Below are 23598 nucleotides of genomic sequence, written 5' to 3' on the forward strand. Positions count from 1 at the left end.
TCTGGGTACTGATTTCTCAGGACGTATGCACGCAAATTGCGTGAAAATGTAATCACATATTACGGTCGAATCCTGCCTCGGGTATGGATGTGTGTGATGTCCTAGGTTAGTTAGGTTTAAATAGTTCTAAGTTCTAGGGGACTGATGACCACAGATGTTAAGTCCCATAGTGCTCAGAGACATTTGAACCTTTTTTTTAAACACATGTCAGTTCTAGTATAATATATTTGTCCAATGTAATACCCCTTTATCATCTGCATTTCTTCTTGGTGTAGTAGTGTATATCGCTATTCGATGAATTCTTAGTGTATATACAAACAAGCATACATATGTAAATCGATTTTTATAATGGTGTTGATCTCTCCACCTGTCGATGGTGTGGCACTAGACTTTCTGCAGCGTGCCTTGCAGATGGTGTTGTCTGTAGTGACTGACGTGTCGCTGTTGTTGCTGCTGCTGTTGCAGCTGGGCTGCAACGCGCTGCTGCTGCTGGCGGCCAACGTGGCGGGCGTGTTCACGCACTACCCCAGCGAGCTGGCGCAGCGGCAGGCCTTCATAGAGACGCGCCAGTGCGTCGAGGCGAGGCTCAACACGCAGCGCGAGAACCAGCAGCAGGTAAGCAGGCTGTATCAAGCTGCGCTCTTGTTCTCACACTTGCACGGCGGCATTCCCAGGTGTGAACAGGCGATCTCGGCGGAACTTGGCGATGATGTAGGGAGGTCAAAAACATCGGGGCGCCCCAAAATAATGTATACTCTCGGTGAAACTGAATATCTCTTTCATTAAAGCAGACAGAAACAATTATTTGGCGAGCAATATTGAGAAGGTGGTGAAAAACATGAAGCTTCAGAATGAGATTTCCACTCTGCAGCGGAGTGTGCGCTGATACGAAACTTCCTGGCAGACTGAAACAGTGTGCCGGACCGAGACTCGAATTCGGGACCTTTGCTTTCGCGGGTAAGTGTTCTACGGACATTTTTTTTTTGTTCGTTATTGGTCGCTGTATTTGTTAGGGACGGGACGTCCCATGATGCTTGTTCAAGTTTATCGTTGACCCATTTACTCAATTTTTTTTTTATTACAGAGGGCAGCTAACCCTCTGATCGAAAAAGCTGAGCTACCGTGCCGGCGGCTGAAGTAACAGAGCACGACTCAACACCCGCCCTCACAGCTTCAATTTTGCCAGTACCTCGTCTCCTACCTTTCAAACTTTACAGAAGCTCTCCTGCGAACCATGCAGAACTAGCACTCCTGAAAGAAAGGATACTGCGGAGACATGGCTTAGCCACAGCTTGGGGATGTTTCCAGGAAGTTTCATATCAGTGCACACTCCGCTGCAGAGTGAAAATCTCAATGTGGAAACATCCTCCAGGCCGTGGCTAACCCATGTCTTCGCAATATTCATTCTTCCAGGAGTGCTAGTTTCTGCAAGGCTCACAGAAGAGCTTCTGTAAAGTTTGGAAGGTAGGAGACGAGGTACTGGCAGAAGTAAAGCTGTGAGGGCGGGGCGTGAGTCGCGCTTGAGTAGCTCAAACGGTTTGCCGGCACCGTAGCTCAGTGCGTTCGGTCAGAGGTTTACGTGCCCTCTGTAATAAAAGAAACTGTGTGAATAGATACCGATGAACTTGAACGGGGGTCCTGAGACGTACCGGATAAAAAAAAGTGTCGGGCCGAGCCGGCTTACATTTTTAATCTGCCAGGAAGTTTCCTTTTGTTTCAGGATGGTGAACAAACATGGCGTTGTCGTTCGCTTAACGGAAACAGGTGATAAAGTGTTGTTGGAAAACGTACAATGTGAGTGAGGTACGACGGCGTTGGAGAATTGAATTTGGAACACCACCAGCAACAAGGGCAACAATCACAAGAAACCGAAAAAAGTGTCTCTGAGCACTATGGGACTCAAGTTCTGAGGTTATTAGTCCCCTAGAACTTAAATCTAAGGGCATCACACACATCCATGCCCGAGACAGGATTCGAACCTGCGACCGTAGCTCCCGACTGCAGCGCCTAGAACCGCTCGGCCACTCCTTCCGGCAATCAGAAAAAAGTTGAACGTCGAAGGAACGGTGCACCATATGACAAAGGAGCATTTAGGAAGAAAGAGACGTTCAACAGACAGCGAAAGTGTTGGTGCAGCGATTCAGCCGTTCACACAATCATCGAAGAAATCTGTGAGGCAATACTCTCGTCAGACAGGGATCTGCGAAAGGTATGTTCATAGAACTTTGAGGGCTCACAAATATAACTCTTACACTCCAAGACTTCTCTAAGCTCACAACGAGGATAATACCGATAGGCGAAGTGAATTTCGCGAGTGGTTGACTAACAGAAGAGCAACATTTCTAACATCTAATTCTTTTGTCGGGTGAAGCGACACTTAACGGAACGATTAACCGCCGTAATGGCGTGTACTGGACCATTGAAAATCCATACGTCACCGAGGAAAGGCATCTTGATGCTGCAGGAGTACCATTCTGGCGTGGTCTGTCTTTTGCAGGGTTACTCGGGCCGTACTTCTTTGAAAACACAGTCACAGGTCGGTCTTAGAAATACTGCATATGATAATACCTGGCCTAAAGTACGTTTCTGGTACTAAATGTTATTACAAAATTTTGAAAAACACAGCCCTCAGTCGCGAACAGAATTAATTTGTGACCTAGGTTTCGGTGTCACAAGGGACACCTTCGTCGGACAAAATTAAAGCTAAATGTTACAGCATGCCGTACCAAAAAATATGAAAGCTGCGGTCGTACCTGACAGCGTCACATAGAATTAAAATTTTGTGTTGACTGTAGCAGCGGACACATGGCAGCCCCTAGTGGCTTGCACCTCTGTTTCATTTTAATTCCGACTACTGACGCTGTCACTGATGACCCCAGCAATCGTATTTTTTGGTACATTATGCTGCAACTTTTACTTTTAATTTTGTCCGAAAATGGCGTCCCTTGTGACACCGAAACCTAGGTGACAAATTAATTGTGTTCGCGACTGAGGGCTGTGTTTTTCAAAATTTTGTATTATACAGTCGCTGATTGTCAACCATGTTAAAAACCTTATGAATGTTATTACTTTCAACAGGACGGGACTACACGTCAGTTTCAAACTGATGGGAGGGCAGTTCTCGTTCGTACATTTCCTGCCAAAGAGACAGGACGAAGAGGGAGTATGGAGTTTCCTGCTGAATCTCCTGATTTAACTCCTCTAGGCTTCTATCTGTGGGATGCCCTCAAGAAAACAGTTTACACTGCAAGACCTCGGACACCGAGTGATTTTAAAGAGCAAATTCAGCGAGCCTCTGATGCTATTCCATAAGGAACCATAGAGTTGGCATGTCGCTCTCTTGTAAGTTGTCGTCGACGGCCTATTACCGTGGAATGAGACCATTTGAAAATTTCCCACCTTTACATGGACTTTAAGGTCCACCACAAACGTTGTGCTGTACTTCTGTCTCCTTTAATTAAACAGATATTTGGTTTCAAAGAGTGTATACAATATTTTGTGACGCCCCGTATTTTTTCGTTTTTGCCCAGTTTCACTTTTGAGGAATGGCTCATCTCGAAAGATAAATTGGGCATATTGAATACATCCACGTCTACATAATTTTCCGCAGGCCAGCTAATGGTGCGTGGCTTTGGAGGGTACTTTTTGTAGAACTAGCTGAGCCCTTTAGCCCTGTCCCACTCGCGAATAACAACTGGCAAGAATGATTGTCCGACTCTGTCCTGAAAAACGCTCTCTCGAAAATTCAACAGTAAATCTCTCCGTGATGTACGACGCCGCTCTTGTAACGTCTGCCAATGGTGTTTGTTCAGCATCTCCGTAACGCTCTCGTCAGCACTAAACGATGCCGTCACGCAACGCGCCGCTATTCGCTGGATCTTCTCTAGCTTTTCCATCAGTCTTATCTCGTAGGGATACTCACGCATGGGTCGAACAAGCGCCCCATGAACAACTTATTTCGTGGGTGAGTTACATTTCCTTCAGATTCTTCCTGTGAATCTGAGTCTGGCATCAGCTTTTCTCGCTATTTGTTTTATGTGGTCACTCCACTTAAGGCTGCTGTGGATAGTTACTCCTGGATATTTTACAGCAGATAGTACACTCCTGGAAATGGAAAAAAGAACACATTGACACCGGTGTGTCAGACCCACCATACTTGCTCCGGACACTGCGAGAGGGCTGTACAAGCAATGATCACACGCACGGCACAGCGGACACACCAGGAACCGCGGTGTTGGCCGTCGAATGGCGCTAGCTGCGCAGCATTTGTGCACCGCCGCCGTCAGTGTCAGCCAGTTTGCCGTGGCATACGGAGCTCCATCGCAGTCTTTAACACTGGTAGCATGCCGCGACAGCGTGGACGTGAACCGTATGTGCAGTTGACGGACTTTGAGCGAGGGCGTATAGTGGGCATGCGGGAGGCCGGGTGGACGTACCGCCGAATTGCTCAACACGTGGGGCGTGAGGTCTCCACAGTACATCGATGTTGTCGCCAGTGGTCGGCGGAAGGTGCACGTGCCCGTCAACCGGGGACCGGACCGCAGCGACGCACGGATGCACCCCAAGACCGTAGGATCCTACGCAGTGCCGTAGGGGACCGCACCGCCACTTCCCAGCAAATTAGGGACACTGTTGCTCCTGGGGTATCGGCGAGGACCATTCGCAACCGTCTCCATGAAGCTGGGCTACGATCCCGCACACCGTTAGGCCGTCTTCCGCTCACGCCCCAACATCGTGCAGCCCGCCTCCAGTGGTGTCGCGACAGGCGCGAATGGAGGGACGAATGGAGACGTGTCGTCTTCAGCGATGAGAGTCGCTTCTGCCTTGGTGCCAATGATGGTCGTATGCGTGTTTGCCGCCGTGAAGGTGAGCGCCACAATCAGGACTGCATACGACCGAGGCACACAGGGCCAACACCCGGCATCGTGGTGTGGGGAACGATCTCCTACACTGGCCGTACACCTCTGGTGATCGTCGAGGGGACACTGAATAGTGCACGGTACATCCAAACCGTCATCGAACCCATCGTTCTACCATTCCTAGTCCGGCAAGGGAACTTGCTGTTCCAACAGGACAATGCACGTCCGCATGTATCCCGTGCCACCCAACGTGCTCTAGAACGTGTAAGTCAACTACCCTAGCCAGCAAGATCTCCGGATCTGTCCCCCATTGAGCATGTTTGGGACTGGATGAAGCGTCGTCTCAGGCGGTCTGCACGTCCAGCACGAACGCTGGTCCAACTGAGGCGCCAGGTGGAAATGGCATGGCAAGCCGTTCCACAGGACTACATCCAGCATCTCTACGATCGTCTTCATGGGAGAATAGCAGCCTGCATTGCTGCGAAATGTGGATATACACTGTACTAGTGCCGACATTTGCATGCTCTGTTGCCTGTGTCTATGTGCCTGTGGTTCTGTCAGTGTGATCATGTGATGTATCTGACCCCAGGAATGTGTCAATAAAGTTTCCCCTTCCTGGGACAATGAATTCACGGTGTTCTTATTTCAATTTCCAGGAGTGTATTTACAAAAAGTTTGCCATCAGTAGCGTAGCTGTACAGTAGTGGATTCCTTTTACACAGGGTGATCAAAAAGTCAGTATAAATTTAAAAACTTAATAAACCACGGAATAATGTAGATAGACAAGTAAAAATTGACACACATGCTTGGAATGACATGGTTTTTTTTATGTCATAGTCTACTGACTGGTTTGATGCGGCCCGCCACGAATTCCTTTCCTGTGCTAACCTCTTCATCTCAGAGTAGAACTTGCAACCTACGTCCTTAATTATTTGCTTGACGTATTCCAATCTCTGTCTACCTCTACAGTTTTTTCCCTCTACAACTCCCTCTAGTACCATGGAAGTCATTCCCTCGTGTCTTAGCAGATGTCCTATCATCCTTTTATTTGAACAAAAAAAAACAAAGTTCACAAAATGTCCGACAGATGGCGCTGGACAGGAAAACTGCTACCCTGACGGGTGAGAGGTACGCCGATACGTTACAGAATCGCATCATCCCCAGCCTGGCTGATGAACACCTGCTGGAACGTACGATGTTTATGCAGGATGGCGCTCCACCCAATATTGCTAGATGCTTGAAAGATCTCTTGCGCGCGTCATTTGGTGATGATCGTGTGCTCAGTCGCCACTTTCGTCGTGCTTGGCCTCCCAGGTCCCAAGACCTCAGTCTGTGCGATTATTGGCTTTGGGGTTACCTGAAGTCGCAAGTGTATCGTGATCGTCCGACATCTCTAGGGATGCTGAAAGACAACATCCGACGCCAATGCCTCACCATAACTCCGGACATGCTTTACAGTGCTCTTCACAACATTATTCCTCGAGTACAGCTATTGTTGAGGAATGACGGTGGACATATTGAGCATTTCCTGTAAAGAACACCATCTTTGCTTTGTCTTACTTTGTTTTGCTAATTACTGCTATTCTGATCAGATGAAGCGCAATCTGTGGGACATTTTTTAAACGTTTGTATTTTTTTGGTTGTAATAAAACCCCATGTCATTCCAAGCATGTGTGTCAATAAGTACCTCTCTGTTTACATTATTCCGTGATTTATTGATTTTTCAAATTTATACTGATTTTTTGATCACCCGGTACATATGAGTTATATGTTTTATTTATTTACGCCCATGGTCAACTGCCAGAACCTGTACCATTCATCAGTTCTCTGGAGGTCATTCTGCAAATCGTTCTAGCTTCTGGCGTTGCTACTTTGTTATAGACAACCGCGTCATCTCAGAACAGACTCAGCGAGCATCGGACGCTTTCTACTAGATCATTTATACACAGCGTGGTCCATTGATAATGACCGGGCCAAATATCTCACGAAATAAGCGTCTAACGAAAAAATTACAAAGAACCAAACTTGTCTAGTTGAAGGGGGAAACCAGATGGCGCTATGGTTGGCCCGCTAGATGGCGCTGCCATAGGTCAAACGGATATCAACTGCGTTTCTTAAATGGGAACCCCCATTTTTTTATTACATATTCGTGTAGTACGTAAAGAAATATGAATGGTTTAGTTGGACCACTTTTATCGCTTTGTGATAGATGCCGATGTAATAGTCACAAAGTTATGGCTCACAATTTTAGACGAACAGTTGGTAACAGGTAGGTTTTTTAAATTAAAATACAGAACGCAGGTACGTTTGAACATTTTATTTCGGTTGTTCCAGTGTGATACACATACCTTTGTGAACTTATCATTTGTAAGAACGCATGCTGTTACAGTGTGATTATCTGTAAATACCACATTAATGCAATAAATGCTCAAAATGATGTCCGTCAACCTCAATGCATTTGGCAATATGTGTAACGACATTCCTCTCAACAGCGAGTAGTACGTCATCCGTAATGTTCTCACATGCATTGACAATACCCTGACGCACATTGTCAGGTGTTGTCGGTGGACCACGATAGCAAATATCCTTCAACTTTCCTCACAGAAAGAAATCCAGGGACGTCAGATCCGGTGAACGTGCGGGCCACGGTATGGTGCTTCGACGACCAATCCACCTGACATGAAATGTGCTATTCAATACCGCTTCAACCGCACACGAGCTATGTGCCGGACATCCATCGTGTTGGAAGTACATCGTCATTCTCTCATGCAGTGAAACATCTTGTAGTAACATCGGTAGAACATTACGTAGGAAAGCAGCATACATTGCACCATTTAGACTGCCATCAATAAAATGGGGGCCAATTATCCTTCCTCCCATAATGCCACACCATACATTAACCCGTCAAGGTCGCTGATGTTCCACTTGTCCCAGCCATCGTGGACTTTCCGTTGCCCAATAGTGCATATTATGCCGGTTTACGTTACCGCTGTTGGTGAATGACGCATCGTCGCTAAATAGAACGCGTGCAAAAAATCTGTCATCGTCCCGTAATTTCTCTTGTGCCCAGTGGCAGAACTGTACACGACGTTCGAAGTCGTCGCCACGCAATTCCTGGTGCATAGAAATATGGTACAGGTGCCATCGATGTTGATGTGGCATTGTCAACACAGGCGATTCTCGCGGAATTTGTGTGATAATGATGTGCGGATTAGCCGCGACAGTAACTAAAACACCTACTTGCGCATCATCATTTGTTGCAGGTCGTATTTGACGTTTCACATGTGGCTGAAGACTTCCTATTTCCTTAAATAACGTAACTATCCGGCGAACGGTCCGAACACTTGGATTATGTGACTATTACAGCGCCTTTTATCACAAAGCGAAAAAAGTGGTCCAACTAAAACATTCATATTTCTTTACGTACTACACGAATATGTAATAAGAAAAGAGGGTTCCTATTTTAAAAAAACGCAGTTGATATCCGTTTGACCTACGGCAGCGCCATGTAACGGACCATCCATAGCGCCATCTGGTTTCCCCCTTCAAGCTAGACGAGTTTCGTTCTTTGTAGTTTTTTCGTTTGACGCTTATTTCGTGAGATATTTGGCACGGTCATCATCATTGGACCATCCTGTATATTTTAGTTTCAAGTTTCAAATTATTTTTTTATATTTTAAATCCGTGCTTTTTGTCTTAGTTTACTGTTGCACATACGTGCGTTTTATTAATTGAATGTAATAAATAACTCATTATTATGATACAAAATCATTACAGTAATGTAAAACTATAAAGAAATGCTCAAAGCATAACGTTTATTCTCCACCACGAACGAAATATTTTCACACAATACGCAGGACGTATGAAACACTAGAAAAGAAAATTCATTCGATTCCCGCATTGTGGTGGGTGACCCTGTAAGTATCGTGAATTTCATCAGTACGTTGGAAAATCTTGGCCACGAGAATTCGTTATATACTAGTGACTGCAGCTTGATAACATTGCTTCTCAAGAGCAGATTGACATCATAACTGTTCGGCAGAGCTTGACCTGAAAATCTTCCTACAGCGTTCTTCTAACATCGAATGGCATATATTGCCAATGGATGTGCCTTTCCCATAGAACCCGTTAAGCGGATGTTTGTTTACCGTATGTCGATACTGTCACAAGGTCTTTTGGGGCTTAAGAAACAGGTTCTCGAATTCTCAAACCAAGCTCACCTTTACCTTCTTTCGAAGCTATAAAAAGATGGTTTGTCATTGTGAATAAACCGTTTTGAGTGTCATACATGTGGACAGGGATGCTGCTCATCTGGTGATCCCAAAAGGCTTGACGGCACAAATACAGCTGCGGAATGTATACAGCTTTCGATGTTGGAAGAACTTTGTGGAGAGATTTTCTGATATGGTTCTGTTGGACGATTACGATGTCAGTCTCCACCTGAGTAACAGGAAAATAAAGCTGCGCTCACTAGTACATAACCAGTCCTCTTTCCCAAGGTTTACTAACTATTGTAATATATTAACAGAAATCAGAACATTTATAGCATTACCTGTCACAATATGAAATACTGCTGGAGTCTGTTCTATATTCTGTTGTATCTTATGTATATTATGCCAGTCAATTTCGTTCATTCTATATGCATAGCGTAAAAAAGTTATGATTTAAACATTTCTTTACTCATTATCGCTATTGTAATGATTGTGTATCGTAATAATGAATTACTTATTATCTTCAATTAATAAATTGCATGTATGTGAAATAGTAAAAAAACGAAAGAAAAAAACAAGTATTTAAAACGTAAAAAAACCACTTAAAACATAAAACAAAGTAATTAAGATAAATAATTAGAAGAATAATGAATGTTTTGATGTTTTAGTTGCGTATGTTGAAAATGCTCCTGAAGTGCACTGTGTATATCTTATTTTCCCAAAAAACTGTACTTGGAAAACCAGCTTTATTAGCCATAGGTGTGTCTAGCACGAAAACTTCTTTAATTTATGTTGGAACAAAAGTTTTCGTTTTTCGAAAATAATTGATGCTGAAGGCGTATTTCGCCAAATTTCTGTTATTACAAAAGTTGATTATACAGTTTTTGAAGACGTTAATAACATTTCAAGTTTTAAATGAAAAACCTTTTTTGTATATCAATGTCTTGAAGATATTCACTCTGAACCAGGCATGTCCAACCCAAGGCCAGCATTCTGCATGCAGCCCAAATCAAATATCGATGCTATGAATGCAGCCCAAGGAGTGTGTAACTATCACACAACAAGTAACAGAAAGATTTCCGTTCATGTAATGTAAGATGAAACGAAACATAATCCTAAGGATGGGAAGAAATACCTAGGCATATTATGCGATTTGATGCAGAATTTAAAAAAAATCGATTTCAGGATTTTCGAAAATACAAAAAAAACTCTTTGTGTTTTTGTGCCAACATAATAAAGAATCGTTGCCCAAAGATTTTCGGATGGAACGCATAGAGCCGTAGTCTGACATGTAGGTAAAAGGAAAATTTCAGCATTTATCTGTGTTGGATTTCTACAGATTATACCGGTCCAGAGACAAATATCTCTTCCTGCACAGTTATAAATTTATATATCTCAGTTCGGGCGTAGTGTCAGAATGAAGCACAGAGAGAGTAAAAGTAGAACGAAAATCTCAGGGTGACATCTTGAGGTTTGGAACCACTTCAATCGAACTAGATACTGACAAAGTAGTTTCCCAAATTCAGTGATCTCAGTTCCGTGATTTGTAATTACTTGTGTATAAAATTATTAATGAAATCTCATACATATATAAAACATCATATGAATACAGTCTTGATTCTTTAGAGTAGAAAATTATGAATTAATAAATTCTAAATTACTTAAATTGTTAACTGTTGAAAGGTGGCCACACTGAGCCACAGCGCCAGAGATTGCGCCAATGAGTGTTATTCAGCCGCCTCCACTGGCAGTGCTTGTTGAGAAGTTGCTGTAGGCAGTTGTAGTTCTGAGGCAGGCGTGATCTGTGCTTGTTGAGACGTCGATAGAGTACTAGTTGGTCTGTTGGGCAAGACACCAGATGTTGTTGGATTGGGGATGTTGTAATGATCAGAGTGTATTTTTCGTCAATATATATGAAGGTAAAGAAAATTTTTTATTTCAAATGTCTTATGCCTCTTGGTCACAGGTTCAGTCAACAAAGCTTCTGGCTCGTGTTCTTGTGTTAGACTGTAATTCTGGTTTCTATATGCAATTATACACTCCTGGAAATGGAAAAAAGAACACATTGACACCGGTGTGTCAGACCCACCATACTTACTCCGGACACTGCGAGAGGGCTGTACTAGCAATGATCACACGCACGGCACAGCGGACAAACCAGGAACCGCGGTGTTGGCCGTCGAATGGCGCTAGCTGCGCAGCATTTGTGCACCGCCGCCGTCAGTGTCAGCAAGTTTGCCGTGGCATACGGAGCTCCATCGCAGTCTTTAACACTGGTAGCATGCCGCGACAGCGTGGACGTGAACCGTACGTGCAGTTGACGGACTTTGAGTGAGGGCGTATAGTGGGCATGCGGGAGGCCGGGTGGACGTACCGCCGAATTGCTCAACACGTGGGGCGTGAAGTCTCCACAGTACATCGATGTTGTTGCCAGTGGTCGGCGGAAGGTGCACGTGCCCGTCGACCTGGGACCGGACCGCAGCGACGCACGGATGCACGCCAAGACCGTAGGATCCTACGCAGTGCCGTAGGGGACCGCACCGCCACTTCCCAGCAAATTAGGGACACTGTTGCTCCTGGGGTATCGGCGATGACCATTCGCAACCGGCTCCATGAAGCTGGGCTACGATCCCGCACACCGTTAGGCCGTCTTCCGCTCACGCCCCAACACCGTGCAGCCCGCCTCCAGTGGTGTCGCGACAGGCGTGAATGGAGGGACGAATGGAGACGTGTCGTCTTCAGCGATGAGAGTCACTTCTGCCTTGGTGCCAATGATGGTCGTTTGCGTGTTTGGCGCCGTGCAGGTGAGCGCCACAATCAGGACTGCATACGACCGAGGCGTACAGGGCCAACACCCGGCATCATGGTGTGAGGAGCGATCTCTACACTGGCCGTACACCTCTGATGATCGTCGAGGGGACACTGAATAGTGCACCGTACATCCAACCGTCATCGAACCCATCGTTCTACCATTCCTAGACCGGCAAGGGAACTTGCTGTTCCAACAGGACAATGCACGTCCGCATGTATCCCGTGCCACCCAACGTGCTCTAGAAGGTATAAGTCAACTACCCTGGCTAGCAAGATGTCCGGATCTGTCCCCCATTGAGCATGTTTGTGACTGGATGATGCGTCGTCTCACGCGGTCTGCACGTCCAGCACGAACGCTGGTCCAATTGAGGCGCCAGGTGGAAATGGCATGGCAAGCCGTTCTACAGGACTACATCCAGCATCTCTACGATCGTCTCCATGGGAGAATAGCAGCCTGCATTGCTACGAAAGGTGGATACACACTGTACTAGTGGCGACATTGTGCATGCTCTGTTGCCTGTGTCTATGTGCCTGTGGTTCTGTCAGTGTGATCATGTGATGTATCTGACCCCAGGAATGTGTCAATAAAGTTTCCCCTTCCTGGGACAATGAATTCACGGTGTTCTTATTTCAATTTCTAGGAGTGTAGTATTTCTAGTTTTTTTTAATTACTTCAATGTAAATCGTGTTTAAAATATCTTGTCTTATTGAGGTAGAACCGTGCCAGATGTGTGCGTTGAATCACACTTTCACACACAGAACAGTTACATTTGTACTTTGTTGTTTCGTAGCTTTATAGTTGCTGGGGACTTAATTAATTAATTGTGTTAATGGAAATTTCCTTTCATTCCTTGTTGTTATTCTATGCAATCAGATTGCGTACTAATATTATTCAGGGCCAACCGGTAACGAGACTGCGTAACCGGACAAACAGCGACAAAAAATTAAAATTATTTGCATTATAATTAATTAAGCCCTCATGCACTGTGTACCTTAGATCATTTTCTTCTCTCAGTGTTAGGTATGTTATGTGTTAGGTAGTGTTGTGTGTGGCCCAGAAATACTCGTCATCTTACAATATGGCCCAAGTAAGCTAAATTATTGGACACCCCTGCTTTAAATGTAATATGCCATATTATCCTTTGGGGTGTGTTAATCCCTTAAAAGGGGAATTGGACAAAAACTAAACTATCTACTGCACTATTTTGTTCCCTCTACATACCCGGCAACTTTCGTCAAGATCGTTTATTTGCACATGTGACTGTTCCCTAGCTAGATTTTTCTGCCATTAAAAAGTCCCCTTGTTATTGATTAGGTCATTTATCTACCTCCCCCCTTGCTCAAATGATTTAATGTTTCGTCCATAAGGCGGTTCACAACAACTGCATTCATTATTACCGCCGGCATCGTGCCGTTGTGCGCTGATTGTGAGGAATGACGGAGAGATGCCGACACGGAGGTATGCGGCCAGCAGGATTTGCGGAGCTTTGCGGAAAGCACCTTCGCCAGGTGTCTCAGGCATCTGCCTCTCTAGACTGGGAAATGCCTCCCTTGAGCTGGTGGCGCCCCCAAATCTGTGTTTTCAATTTCCACCCCCCCCCCCCCCCCCCCCCTCACTCTTTCGACTAATAATGTTAAAGTTGGGGTCGAAACAGCTGAGAGTGAAGTAAACTGTACAAATACTGACTGCAACAAATGTCTGTGTGGTGGCTACACACCACTCCAGTTACCACCCTTTGGCCGACTTGGCTGCAGAATCGTTACCAATAGATGAGAACTGAAAAATACAGCATTCGCAAATAAAACGAGTTATTTAAGTAATTAAAGACAATAAGTATTTATTTGATCCATTTTGGTTGGAGGACACCTCAGTTCTTTTCATAAGTTGCGCTGTAGGAAATACTGCAACCAGCCACAAGCCTTTTGGAACGATTTTATTGCACCATTACTAGTTTCGTCCGGAGGACATCGTCAGATGTCAGCGTTCACTTCTTTGCAAGTTTTCCTTTTATGTCTTCCTAAAAGCCCTCCTCTACCCGTTATAAGACAGAGGTCTGATTTTCTTTTACAGTCCGTGCTGATCAATGAATTGAAATAAATACAAGATAGCGGACACATTTGTTTGTAAAAAAATAAACTGAACTAAATACAAGATGGCGGGTACATATGTTTGTAAAAATTTGTTGGCCAAAAAATGTCTCCGCGACCGTGTGTTTAGTTCAGTTCGTCGTTCACTATGGATTGTAAAATAAAATGAAACCTTTTTCTTACAATTTGTAAATGAGGGCTTTTCAGGAAGAGACAAATGTAAAACATCCAAAGAACTCTGCGCTACCATCCTACGATGAGCTTAAATACGAAAGTAGAAACGATGCAATAAAATCATTCTGAAAACTATATATCTACTGTTTAAGTGACAAGTATTTATGACTATTTTATTAAATGAAATTCAATACTTTACATTCCATTGCACCTGCAGTATAGTGTACATCAGTATAAGACATAATAAAAACGAATACTCCAACACACCCCGCAAAAATATATTTTTCATAGTTTCCATGACAGGCCTGTTTGGCTAACTGCGATTATAAAGTGTTGTCTAGTTCGAAGTGACGACGATATTACATCTATAGTAAACTTTTTATGTCATTTCTTGGTAAGTGTAATACTTTTTGTTGTTACGAAACGTAAAACATACGTTTTTGTCAGATATTACGATGTTTTTTGAACATGTAGCATCGCAGTCAAGAACTGTCAAACTTGAATTCTGAAAACATGTTATAAACACGCATAGTTTATGTTTCGTAACAACAAAATATATTATACTTAACAAGAAATCATGGAAAAATTTTTCTGTAGATGCAATACGGTCTTCACTGTTGTGATTCATTTTATTTTATTTTAAAACAGTGTACAACAACCATTTTCTCCAAATTCTCCACCGACATGAGGTAGGTAGCTCTGCATGTTGAGGTGCTGAGCTAACAATCCCTTGATTCTGGACGCGAGGTGGTTCAAATCCATCTCCTGGCAACCTCGAAAGTGGTTTCTTGTGGTCTCCCATTTTCATTTTAGTCACATTCCGAGGTTGGCCCATCACTAGAGACCACAGCTAGTTCCTTCCGAATGCCTTTCCTTGCTGACAGTTTCCTTAAAGATGTAGCCTCTATGCTTGCATGATAAGGGCTCTCTTTGAGGCAAGCCGAGCACATTCCTGGCATTAAAAGCCATCTTATAAATAAATAATCATGCAAGTTCTTATCATTTTGGCTCATGCATTTCTCTGGCGGGACATTCTTTAATGCAGAAAATGATCTTTTTTGAGTGCAAGAATTGGAAGATGCATACATAAATTTGGTAAAGTGTAAAGTTGAATAACTCCAGATCCTTTGCATTTTCGCCACCAAAAATTGTTCTAGATTCTCTCTTGAACACAGACGCCTATATTACAAATGGTTTATCGGTAATAATCTTGGTACCCCAAAAAATGAGCTCTCGTCAATTCCTGATTACTTCCCCAGCTCAAATCCAAACTCAAAGAAGAAGAGTGTAGAATGAACTTGGAGGGTAAAGCAGGATTCGAACATGACTGCTTCTTATTGCTTTGCCAAAACGCAGCTCTCGTAAGTAACGAGATTATACCTCCACTTGCTGAAATTTTCCGAGTAAATGCAAAACGTTTCTTTTTAAGGTCTTCATTAACAAATTGGACCCACCTTTGACAAAACGGTGGCTGCGTCTTTGTTTATATTCTCTTGTAACGTTATAATACGGAGCGTATGTAGTGCTATAAAAACCGACTCCTAAACTCCGTCTGAACAGGACTCGAAGGATCCAACGATACCGACCGGCCGCCGTATCATCCTGAGCTCACAGGCGTCACTGGATGCGCACATGGAGAGACATGTGGTCAGCACACCGCACCCCCGACCGTTGTCAGTTTTTGTGACTGGAGCCGCTACTTCTCATTCAAGTAGCTCCTCAGTTTGACTCACAAGGGCTGAGTGCATTCCGCTTGTCAACAGCGCTCGGCAGACCGGACGGTCACCCATCCAAGTTCTAGCCAAGCTCGACAGTGCTTAACTTCGGTGATCTGACAGGAACCAGTGTTACCGCTACGGCAAGGCCGTTGGAATAAAGATCGGCACTAACTAAAAAATGACACGATATTTGTGTATCTTTAGCTTCCAAAGAACCCTGGGAGGTGTGAAACGGTACATTACACAAGAGTTTATTTAAGATTCTCTTGTAACCTATAGGTATTTTCTGAAGAATGTCATTTTCTTTTAAGAATAAAGAAATGGCTAGTAAACAGGAGAAGACCTGATATTTTGTAGAAATACGTCTTCTATCTATTCAACAAGGTTCAGTTGTCTTCACTACACATCCAGTGAATCTGGAACGTTGGAAACTTGTGTGGACTCCAATACCACCAACATCATTTACAGTACCAAATAATCCATCATAATTATAGATGAAGGGAAAACCACATAGACTTGACAATAAAAAGTCAAAAGCAATTAAACTCCCAACACATGAGAAACCAATTCCATAACTGTTGCTAAATCTGTGCCACAGACTGCTGGAACGTTCGATCCATACCTTCTGACTCAAAAGTAATTACGTTTGTAAAAAATTCGTGTATTAGAAAGACGAGTGAAGTGTAATGCTGTGTGAATCACTAGACGCCATACAAAAATGTTACTTATTAAGGGAAGTGTGTATCATAATAAGAACAGACAACAACAGTAAATGTATATTTCTCATATATGAAATAAGTATTTATATTCTCTTGCTTTCAGCGAAATTAGCTGCAGTGGTACACGTATTTCACAGTGAATACGTTGTAGCTTATATGACTGAAATAGTGACATTCCGCTGTTTTGACATCGTCCACGTGTCTTCGTAATTTACCAGTTCTTGGAATATTTCGTTAATTAAGTAGAAAAACAATTAGAGACAAAGATTAGCCTTTCAGCTGGCATTCTAGCCCCTAGGTGCGCTAGTGTTTTTTCCCTGTCAGACGGGAACAGTTCTTACAGCTTTGAGTGACGCGACTATACATATATACTAAACTGTGATCTACACGAAACACCATTGATTCTGGTAGGCCAAGCAGAATTCCGGTAGAAATTTCTTCAGGTACAACCGCGGAGTTTTAGCAGATGCAGCAGTTGTTTACACTGAAGGTTAATCTGAAAAAAAATCTACTCATATAGGCAGTCGGATCTGAGTATGATTTCAGAATACTGGTAGGATTGTAAATGTTTAAAATTGCGCGCTTCACGAAACTAAAGAACGCAGCATTGTAACTCTGCCATATCGATGTGTCACAGATGAAGTCAGTTATCTCTCATCGATATATTAGTGTAACAGTTTGCAGGAATACGAAATTAAATAAATAGGTGGAGTCGTGGGTAAAACATATGACAGACTATGGTTCATTCGTAGTCAGTCTAAGAAGGAGACTGGTTATAACAGAGCTGTCACTCGCAGTAGGATATTGCTTAAGTGTGTTTGACCCACCCTAACGGTACTAACAGGGGATGTTGAACGATTACAGAGAATTGCGGCACGAATGGACACAGGTTTGTTTTTCGACCCGTGGCAGATAGTGTCTGCACCAGTAGATAGTGTCGGAAGTTCCATGCGGCTTTTCGCGGATGATGCTGTAGTATACAGAGAGTTGCAGCATTAGAAAATTGTAGGGAAATGCAGGAAAATCTGCAGCGGATAGGCACTTGCTGTAGGGAGTGGCAACTGACCCTTAACGTAGACAAATGTAATTTATTGCGAATACATAGAAAGAAGGATCCTTTATTGTATGATTATATGATAGCGGAACAAACACTGGTAGCAGTTACTTCTGTAAAATATCTGGGAGTATGCGTGCGGAACGATGTGAAGTGGAATGATCATATAAAATTAATTGTTGGTAAGGCGGGTACGAGGTTGAGATTCATTGGGAGAGTCCTTAGAAAATGTAGCCCACCAGCAAAGGAGGTGGCTTACAAAACACTCGTTCGACGTATACTTGAGTATTGCTCATCAGTGTGGGATCCGTACCAGGTCGGGTTGACGGAGGAGACTGAGAAGATCCAAAGAAGAGCGGCGCGTTTCGTCACAGGGTTATTTGCTAAGAGTGATAGCGTTACGGAGATGTTTAGCAAACTCAAGTGGCAGACTCTGCAAGAGAGGCGCTCTGCATCGCGGTGTAGCTTTCTCGCCAGGTTCCGAGAGGGTGCGTTTCTGGATGAGGTATCGAATATACTGCTTCCCCCTACTTATACCTCCCGTGGAGATCACGAATGTAAAATTAGAGAGATTCGAGCGCGCACGGAGGCTTTCAGACAGTCGTTCTTCCCGCGAACCGTACACGACTGGAACAGAAAAGGGAGGTAATGACAGTGGCGCGTAAAGTGCCCTCCGCCACACACCGTTGGGTGGCTTGTGGAGTATGAACGTAGATGTAGATGTAGATGTAGACAGACGCAAACAATCCAGTCGATTTACCTAAGTTGAAGAACCAGCCTTAAGGACTGAATTTATGGGTGTATACTGAGGTGACAAAAGTCATGGGATAGCGATAAGGAAATATGCAGATGGTGATAGTACAGCGTACACAAGGTATAAAAGCGCAGTGCATTGGCGGAGCTGTCATTGGTAATCGTGTGAGTCGCATGAAAAGCTTTCCAACGTGATTATGGTCTCACGACGGGAATTAACAGACCCTGAACGCGAAATGATGGAGTTCAGACACATGAGACATTCCATTTCGAAAATCGTTAGGGAATTCCGTATTCCTAGATCCACAGTGTGAAGAGTGTGCCTGCGGCCATTTCAAAAACGGTTCAAATGGCTCTGAGCACTATGGACTTAACTGCTGTGGTCATCAGTCCCCTAGAACGTAGAACTACTTAAACCTAACTAACCTAAGGACATCACACGCATCCATGCCCGAGGCAGGGTTCAAACCTGCGGCCGTAGCGGTCGCGCGGTTCCAGACTATAGCGCCTAGAACCACTCGACCACCCCGGCCGGCACCAAACAGTGGCCTGTGGCCTTCACTTAACGACCGACAACAGCGGCGTTTGTGTAGTGTTGTCAGTGCTGACAGACAAGCAACACTGCATGAAATAACCGCAGAAGTCAGTCGCGTGAGGAACGTATACGTTTGGACAATGCGGCGAAATCTGGCATTAATGGGCTGTGGCACGAGACGACCGACTCTAGCTAGCGCTTTTGACAACAGCACGTCATTGGCTGCAGCGCCTCTCCTGGGCTCGTGACCGTATCGGTTGCACCCTAGACATTGGAAAACCGTCGCACAGGTCAGATGACTCCTGATTTAAGTTGTTAAGGGGGGCTATGACGTCAAACGGGCCGACTTGGAACAGGAGAGGCATCAGAGGACATTTTAATTTCCAGTGTCTATACTTTTCTAAATAAATTCATAAAACTTTGTCAGCATCACCAGGAAGCATCCAGGGTTCACGCTCATTGTAGTGGAAGTTCGAAAACATAACGAAGTAATTCTTCTTTACGTGCAAATTTGATAATTGTTCACTTACTAATAGCTGCATTTGTCGCTATAGGTACACTTTTCTTCATAAGTTAGAGACATTCTTCGATGAATTTTGCACAGCATACATACCATACTTACAGGTGTATGAAATTCTAGAATTTATTTAATTTATGAAAAAACGAATGAGCTGCTATATTTTAAGCTTCATGTTTAGAAAAAAACACAAATTTTGTAGTTAATTACCCCAGATTTTATCACAGTTATTAATAGATTTTGAAAATTCTAGAGTGTGATACACCTTTAAGTATGATTTGTATGCTGTCCAAAATTCATCGAAGTCTCCCTTATTTATGAAGAAAAGTGTACCTATAGCGACAAATGCAGCTATTAGTAAGTGAAAAAAGTGATGGAATTTCCGATGTAAAAAAAAATTACTTCGTTATGTTTTCGAACTTCCACTGCTATGAGTGTGAATTCTGAATCCTTCCTGGTCATGGTGAGAAAGTCTCATGAATTTATTTGTACAAGTATAGACAGTGGAAATTAAAATGTCCTGTGGTGCCTCTCCCGCTCCAAGTCAGTCCGTTGGACACGCTACCCCCCTTAAGAGCTGACGGTAGAGTTCGATATGTCGCAAACCCAACGAAGCCATGGAGCCAGATTCTCAACAAGGCACTAGGCAAGCTGGTAGTGGGTCCATACTATTGTGGGCTGCGTTTGTATGGAACGGACTGAGCCCTCTGGTCATTGACTGCAAATTCGCCTAACTGGAGACCATTTTTAGCCATTCATAGACCATGTCGCCAAACATGTCACTGGGAACTTTTCGTGATTTATTTGAAGACATTCTGGGCAGTTCGAGCGAATGATTTGGCCAACCACATCGTCCGACGTGAATCCCATTGAACATTTATGGGACGTAATAGAGAGTTAAGTTCGTGTACAAAATCCTTCACCGGCACAACTTTCGCAGCTATAGACAGCTGCAGAGACAGCATAGCTCGATATTTCTGCAGGTTACTTTCAACGACTTGTTGAGCACATGCAAAATCGAGTTGCCGCTGTATACCGAGTAAAAGAAGGTCCTTCACGATATCACGAGGTATTCCATGACTCTCGCCCCCTTGGTGTACTACAACCCTCTATATTTCGTTGTGGGAGGGATCGCGTGGAGAAGATTCTAATAATTTCAGTGCCCATAGAGCAGTTCAACGGAGTGGATAGTGTCTTGAAAGGAGGATATAACATGGACATCAACAAAAGCAAAACGAGGATAATTTATTTATTTATTTATTTAACCTGGCAAGATTAGGGCCATCAGGCCCTCTCTTACATCTAACCAGGCATTCTACTTATTTTACAGTCATATGTTTCAGTAGGCATGTTAAACTACATCTAATACAAAAAGTGAGATAAACAATTAGAAAGGTACACCTCGAAAAATACATTATTGAAGAGAAAGATTTAAGATAGGAGTGCTGGCAGCAGGGAGTATGAGGGAGACACATGGTGAAGCGAGGAGAAGAATAGAGAGACATGATGAAACATAATTAAGGAAAATATAAAGGAAAAGGAGACTGCGTGTCTAATAGAGATAGATGAAGAGGAAGGCATCTCAGAAGCAAGATAGGAGACACTAGCTTTGCTATTTGACAGATGAGAGGATTGGCCTTGCACATTAATTTTGTGGAGAATTTTATGCGGATGATAGTAGGAAATGCTTCAACTTCTTCTTAAAAGCAACAGGAGATTGGATTTTCCTCAAGTTAAGGGGCAGTTTGTTCCAGAGGCGGACAGCGGCAACTGAGAAGGAGTTTGCAAAAGTTTTTGTTTTGTGAGTGGGCACAGTTAGGATACCAGATAAGAGTGACCTCGTGTTTCGGTTATGATGGCATGACAGGATTTTAATCTCTGAAGCTAGGTACTGGGGTGCTTGCGCGATGAGGAGTCGGTGAAGTAGACATAGAGTGTGGTAGTCACGCAGTTTGTCCGGCCGCAGCCACCCTAGCTCGGAGTATGAAGCACTAACATGATCATATCGGCGAATGTTGCAGGTGTAACGCACACAGGCATTCATGGTTAGCTCTAGCCGTCTTTTGTTTTCACTACTCATGCCTTGTCGAATCACACCACAATAGTGGAGGTTCGGTAGAACGAGTGCTTGCACGAGCTGGCGTTTCAAGTCCTGTGGGAATATGTTCCGAAACTTTTTGAGAGCATAGAGACAAGCAGACGTCTTTCGGCACACTGCGACTGTATTCTCCGCCCAATTGAGATGCTCGTCCAAAGTTACACCCAAGTTCTTCACTGTTTTCTGATATGGTATTGGAGTGCCGTCGAGCAGAATAGGAGGTAGCCGTTCGCGGAAATCTGAACTTATTAATGTCTGATGGGCTATTAAGATTACTTGCGTCTTTTTTGCATTTAATTTAAGCCCCAGGTTTTTCGCCCATGTCACTACTGAAGACAGATCATCATTCATCAGAGTGATTGCAGTGTTTACGTCTTCAGGTTTGACGCTTAGGTAGAGCTGGAGGTCGTCGGCATAGAAATGATGTTTACAGGAGGACAAAACCGACGAAATATCGTTGACATATAAAGAAAACAAAAGTGGTCCTAAGACTGATCCTTGTGGCACTCCCGAAGAAACATGTTTCCAGGAAGATTTTTCATCTGCGCAGACAACACATTGCTGTCTGTCTTTTAAGTAGCTTTCAAACCATCTCATTGCACTATCAGAGAAATTAAGCTATTGCATTTTTCTGAGTAATATGTCAAAGTAAACAGTGTCAAAAGCTTTGCTGAAGTCCAGTAGCGTCAATATTGTTGCCTTTCGATTGTCGATGGCATATTTCAGGTCATCAGTTACTTTAATTAGAGCAGTGTTTGTGCTGTGATGTTTACAGAAACCGGATTGAAATTTGTCATATAGACTGAATTCATGCAAGTGTTCAGTGATTTGGTCATGAACAATATATTCCAGTGCTTTGGAAACAGCAGGCAGTATGCTAATTGGTCGGTAATCACTAGGCAGTTGCGGGTTTTCGACCTTAGGGATGGGTCGAATTATGCTTCTTTTCCATGCAGTGGGGTATATTCCGTTCACGAGGGAAAAATTAAATATGTCAGTTAAGACAGGTACTAAGATATCGGCAACATTCTTAATCATGGTTATACCGATACTGTCGTTGCCTATTGCATCAGAAGAGATTCTCATTATTGCTTTTCTTGCCGTATTTGTTGTTACATGGAATGTAGTCGAATTAAATTGGGTGATGCTGAGGGAATTAGATTAGGAAATGAGACACTTAAAGTAGTAAAGGAGTTTTGTTATTTGGGGAGCAAACTAACAGATGATGGTCGAAGTAGAGGGGATATAAAATGTAGACTGGCAACGGCAAGGAAAGCGTTTGTGAAGAAGAGGAATTTGTTAACATCGAGTATAGATTTAAGTGTCAGGAATTCGTTTGTGAGAGTATTTGTATGTAGCCATGTATGGAAGTGAAACATGGACGATAAATAGTTTTGACAAGGAGAGAATAGAAGCTTTCGAAATGTGGTGCTACACAAGAATGCAAAACATTAGATGGGTAGATCACATCACTAATGAGGTATTGGATAGAACTGGGGAGAATAAAAATTTGTGGCACAACTTGACTAGGAGAAGGGATTGGTTTGTTGGACATGTTCTGAGACATCAAGGGATCACCAATTTACTATTCGAGGGCAGCGCGGAGGGTAAAAATCGTAGAGGGAGACCAAGAGATGAATACACTAAGCAGATTCAGAAGGATGTAGGCTGCAGCACGTACTGGGAGATGAAGCAGCTTGCAAAGGATAGAGTAGCATGGAGAGCTGCATCAAAACTGGTTCTGGACTGGAGACCACAACAACAACAACAGAGATGTTGAAGCGATCATTATTGCAGCCTTACGCGCGCAAAGGAAACTGAAGAAGCTGAGTAACAAGCACTGTGAGAAGTACTCTCTGCCATGAAATTCACAACGCTCTGCAGATTATAGATATTAAAAATGTACGAAGACCATTCAGTATTTAAAGAGAAAAATTCGTCTAGGGAAAAAATTGTTAGCAGGGAAAGTTTGGTACTTTTATGGCTTTAATTTGGCGTCACTGGGATGAGCCGTGATCAGCTGATGTAGCAACATTGTTTTGTTTATAACCTCAAAAAGAC

General features: G+C 43.5%; 1 protein-coding gene across 1 annotated transcript in view; it reads left to right on the forward strand.

Moving 5' to 3' along the window:
* Nucleotides 1-23598, forward strand: part of LOC126295328 (adenylate cyclase type 6) — a 2630635-nt gene that overhangs the window by 2032141 nt on the left and 574896 nt on the right. The window contains exon 8 of the mRNA XM_049987795.1: nucleotides 466-615. Within this exon, the coding sequence (XP_049843752.1) occupies nucleotides 466-615 (150 nt within the window). The remainder of the gene's footprint in view (nucleotides 1-465; nucleotides 616-23598) is intronic.

Source organism: Schistocerca gregaria, chromosome 11 (assembly GCF_023897955.1).
Source record: "Schistocerca gregaria isolate iqSchGreg1 chromosome 11, iqSchGreg1.2, whole genome shotgun sequence".
In the NCBI taxonomy this organism is placed as follows: Eukaryota; Metazoa; Arthropoda; class Insecta; order Orthoptera; family Acrididae; genus Schistocerca; species Schistocerca gregaria.